General features: G+C 39.0%; 1 protein-coding gene across 1 annotated transcript; it reads left to right on the top strand.

Annotated features, from left to right (window-relative positions):
• Positions 1–29: 29 nt before the first annotated feature.
• On the top strand, positions 30–4,195 carry LOC111615400. The gene is given in 2 exon segments (XM_023356815.1): positions 30–722; positions 724–4,195. Coding segments are annotated over 2 exon segments (4,065 nt in total). The 3' UTR covers positions 4,096–4,195.
• Positions 4,196–4,403: the final 208 nt, after the last annotated feature.

The following is a 4,403-nucleotide window of genomic DNA, read 5'->3' as shown; positions in this document are numbered from 1 at the left end:
GAACTGACAGCAGTGTAGTCCTAGGTTCTATGACGTACAAGTGTCAGTGGTGTAACGCCTTGAAGTGGAAAGATGAGACACCTGGCATGTGTTGTAGCGCCGGTAAAGTACAACTTGAGCCGTTTAAACAACTGCCTGAACCACTTTACAGTCTGGTTAATGATTTACACCCAAATCATGTACACTTCATGGATAATATCCGAAAATATAATGCCTGTTTTCAAATGACTTCCTTTGGTGGAAAACAAATAAAAGAAGGCGGTTTTTCACCAACTTTTAAAGTTCAAGGACAAGTCTATCATTTAATTGGAAGTATATTACCGGAACCTGGGCAGTATGCACAGTTTCTGCAAATTTATTTCGTCGGTGAACATGATAGAGAAGCTAATATTCGATGTTCTAAATTTCCTGATTTGAGACCAAATTTAATCAAACAATTGCAGCTTATGTTACATGAGGTGAACCCATACATAAAAGATCTAAAAACAGCCATTGATAAAATATCGCCTTCAGAGTCATTCAAGGTCGTAATACATGCAGATAAAAAACCACAAAGAGAACACAGAGGCAGATTTAATGCACCAACGGCAAATGAAGTGGCTGTTGTATTGGTAGATCAGCATTTTGACCGAAGAGACATCATCCTCGAAAGCCGAAGTAACTCACTTCAGCGTATCAGGGAGATACATCCAGCTTATGACGCGCTGCAGTACCCGTTGATGTTTTTGCTGGGGGGATGATGGCTATTCAATCAACATACCACAATGCGATCCCACAACTAAGTTTCCCTTGAAAAAAACAGTCTCTGCTTTAAGTTTTTATTCATACAGAATAATGATCAGAGAAGGAGAAGATAACTTTTTGGTTAAATATCGCGCTCTTTTTAGTCAATATTTGGTAGATGAATACGCAAAAATAGAAACTGAAAGACTAAACTACATAAAAAACAATCAAGCCAAATTGCGCGCAGATAATTATATTCATTTAAAAGATGCAATTGGACGGCAAGATACTGAAGCAAATCAGCTGGGACAAATGGTAGTACTTCCATCATCTTTTACTGGTGGACCAAGATACATGCACGAAAAAACGCAAGACGCCATGACCTATGTTAGACATTACGGTCGTCCCGACCTTTTTATTACTTTTACATGTAACCCACGCTGGAGTGACATAAATGAGCACTTACTTTCAGGACAAAAATCTCATGATCGATACGATATTATTTCGCGTGTCTTTCGATTAAAGGTAAAAAAGGTCATGGATTTGTTGATAAAAGGGAAAATATTCGGTGAAGTGAGATGCTATATGTATTCGACAGAATGGCAAAAGCGAGGTCTTCCGCATATTCATATACTTTTATGGCTTCAACATCGCATCACTCCGGATCAAATTGACAATATTATTTGTGCTGAAATACCTAACCCTGATCGTGATCCTGAGCTTTACGAAATTGTTAAAAGTAATATGATACATGGCCCCTGTGGAAGTTTAAACCGAAATTCTCCATGCATGAAAGATAATTCGTGCAGCAAACGTTATCCTAAGACTCTTATTAAGGAAACTCAAACCGGTGATGATGGTTATCCGCAGTACAGGAGACGTTCTCTGGATGACGGTGGATTCTCTGTCAATATCAAGGGTGTTACAATAGATAATCGTTGGGTGGTTCCTTATAATCCAGTGCTATTAAGAACATGTAACGCTCACGTGAACGTAGAGTATTGCCATTCAGTGAAGTCAATCAAATACGTTTGCAAATATGTTAATAAAGGGTCAGATCAGGCTACGTTTACTTTAGAGAACGAGAAGGATGGGAAGGATGAAGTTACAACCTACGCAAGTGGTCGATATATAAGTTCAGCTGAAGCAGTTTGGCGAATCCTTCAATTCCCAATACATGAGCGTTTTCCTCCTGTAGTGCATCTTGCTGTCCATTTAGAAAATGGACAGAGAATTTATTTTAATGAGCAGAACTTGTGCGACAAATTGAGTAGTCCTCCTACAACTACACTCCTCTCCTTTTTCGATCTGTGTAACGTGGATGACTTTGCAAAAACATTGCTATACTCGGAAGTCCCTGCGTATTACGTTTGGAACAAGCGATCGTTTCAGAGAAGGAAGAAAGGAGTGAATGTTGAAGGATGGTCAGGGGTCAAAAAAGAACACGTTCTAGGTAGAGTTTATACTGTTCATCCAAACAATACAGAATGCTACCACCTTCGAATGCTTCTACATGAGATCAGAGGCCCAATTTCATTTGAAGCGTTGAAAACTGTACATGGTCACTTACATCCCACTTTCCAATCCGCGTGCAAGGCTCTAGGTCTACTCGAAGATGATCGGCATTTGGATTCAGCTCTTGAAGAGGCAGCACTTTGTCAAACACCGCATATGATTCGAGACCTTTTTGCTATCATTTTATTGTTCTGCCAGGTTTCCGACCCCTTATGTCTTTGGGAAAAATACAAAGAATACCTTTCTGAAGACTTTAAAAAACAACTGCAAAGGCAAGGTGACGTGAATGTAGAGCACTCATCGGACCTGATATTTAACAAATGCCTGTCGGTATTAGAGGATGCCGTATTATCATTAGGCGGCCGTCCTCTTAAAGAGTATGGATTACCTCAGCCAATAACATCAATACATTTTGAAAATAGAGAGTACGTGAAGGAGACCAGTTACGATACAGTGGCCTTAGAAGACGCAGTAAGAAAAAATGAAGCATCCTTGAATGACGAGCAACAGGAAGTTTACAATAAAATTATTACAAGTGTAGATGCAAATGACGGTCGAATATTCTTCTTAGACGCTCCAGGTGGAACTGGTAAAACCTTCCTTATTAATTTACTTTTGGCGAAAGTAAGAAGTACTCACGGCATTGCCCTGGCTGTGGCGTCGTCAGGCATAGCTGCTACATTACTCGAAGGTGGTCGAACTGCTCATGCTACTTTTAAGTTACCACTCAATTTAATCACTGCCGAGACTCCCATTTGCAACATCTCCAAACAAAGTAATTTTGCTGAAGTTTTAAAGAGTACAAAAATAATCGTGTGGGACGAAATAACGATGGCTCATAAAAGTGGTATTGAAGCCTTAAACAGATCACTAAGGGATATAAGGGGTAATACAAAATTAATTGGTGGCGTAACAGTTTTGCTGGCCGGAGACTTTCGGCAGACTCTACCAGTGGTGCGAAAAGGAACCAGAGCTGACGAAGTAAAGTCGTGCATTAAGAAATCTAATTTGTGGCCCCAGGTTAATATTCTTAAGCTCTCTAAAAATATGAGAGCACATTTGGGCGGGGATGAGTCTGCTGGTAGATTTTCATATCTCCTTCTTAAAATCGGTAATGGTGATTTTCCATCGTTTGATGGAATGATAACCATCTCGGAAGAATTGTGCACAGTTGTTACTACGGTTCAAGAATTGCTGTCTAAAGTTTATCCAGACATTATTCATATACATGACAAGCCTATTGAATGGTTATGTGAGCGTGCCATATTTACTGCAAAGAACGATCAAGCAGCAGCTCTCAACGATATCCTGCTCATGTCGTTTGAGGGCGAAGAAAGGGTCTATACTTCGATTGATACTGTGGTTAATACAGATGACGCTACTAATTACCCTGTAGAATTTTTAAATTCATTGAAACCGCCAGGTTTGCCTTATCATAAGCTTATTCTGCGTGTGGGCACTCCAATTATGTTGTTGCGAAATTTAAAACCACCAAAACTTTGTAACGGTACGAGACTGCAAGTGAAAGCGTTACATCGCAATATAGTGGAAGCCACTATATTAACTGGGTGTGCGAAAGGGGAAACTGTATTTATACCACGAATCCCATTAATACCTAATGATATCCCGTTCGAATTTAAACGATTACAGTTTCCCCTAAAAGTCTGCTTTGCCATGACAATAAACAAGTCTCAGGGGCAAACTCTCAAATTTGCGGGTATTGACTTGAGAGAACATTGCTTCTCTCATGGACAGTTTTATGTTGCTTGCTCACGAGTAAGTTCACCCAATAGCTTGATAGTTTTAGCGCCTAATGACAGATTAGTTAAGAATATTGTGTACAAAGAAGTTTTGTAGGCCCTAATTTTTTACACACGCTAAACAAAAGTAAAGCCGCAAAAACTATACCTAATTAATAATAATACTTCTTAACGCGAGCGAAGCCGCGGGCAAAAGCTAGTATGAATATAAAGCAAAACGAGAGCCGTTATTGCCGTGCTGCCAAATATAGCTTTATTATTTATATAGAGAACTACATAAGAGAACTAAAATTGAAATATAAAAATATCTATAACAATGTCTGAAATGTTATCAATTTAATACACATAAGTACTCAATGAAAACTAAACGTAGTTGAAAACAAAAAAATTGCATCTAAAATAGTA

Source organism: Centruroides sculpturatus, unplaced genomic scaffold (assembly GCF_000671375.1).
Source record: "Centruroides sculpturatus isolate CEXI.00-Female unplaced genomic scaffold, Cexi_2.0 scaffold2308, whole genome shotgun sequence".
Lineage (NCBI taxonomy): Eukaryota > Metazoa > Arthropoda > Arachnida > Scorpiones > Buthidae > Centruroides > Centruroides sculpturatus.
Note: the sequence above shows the minus strand (reverse complement) of the source record. Positions and strands in the feature narration are given on the sequence as shown.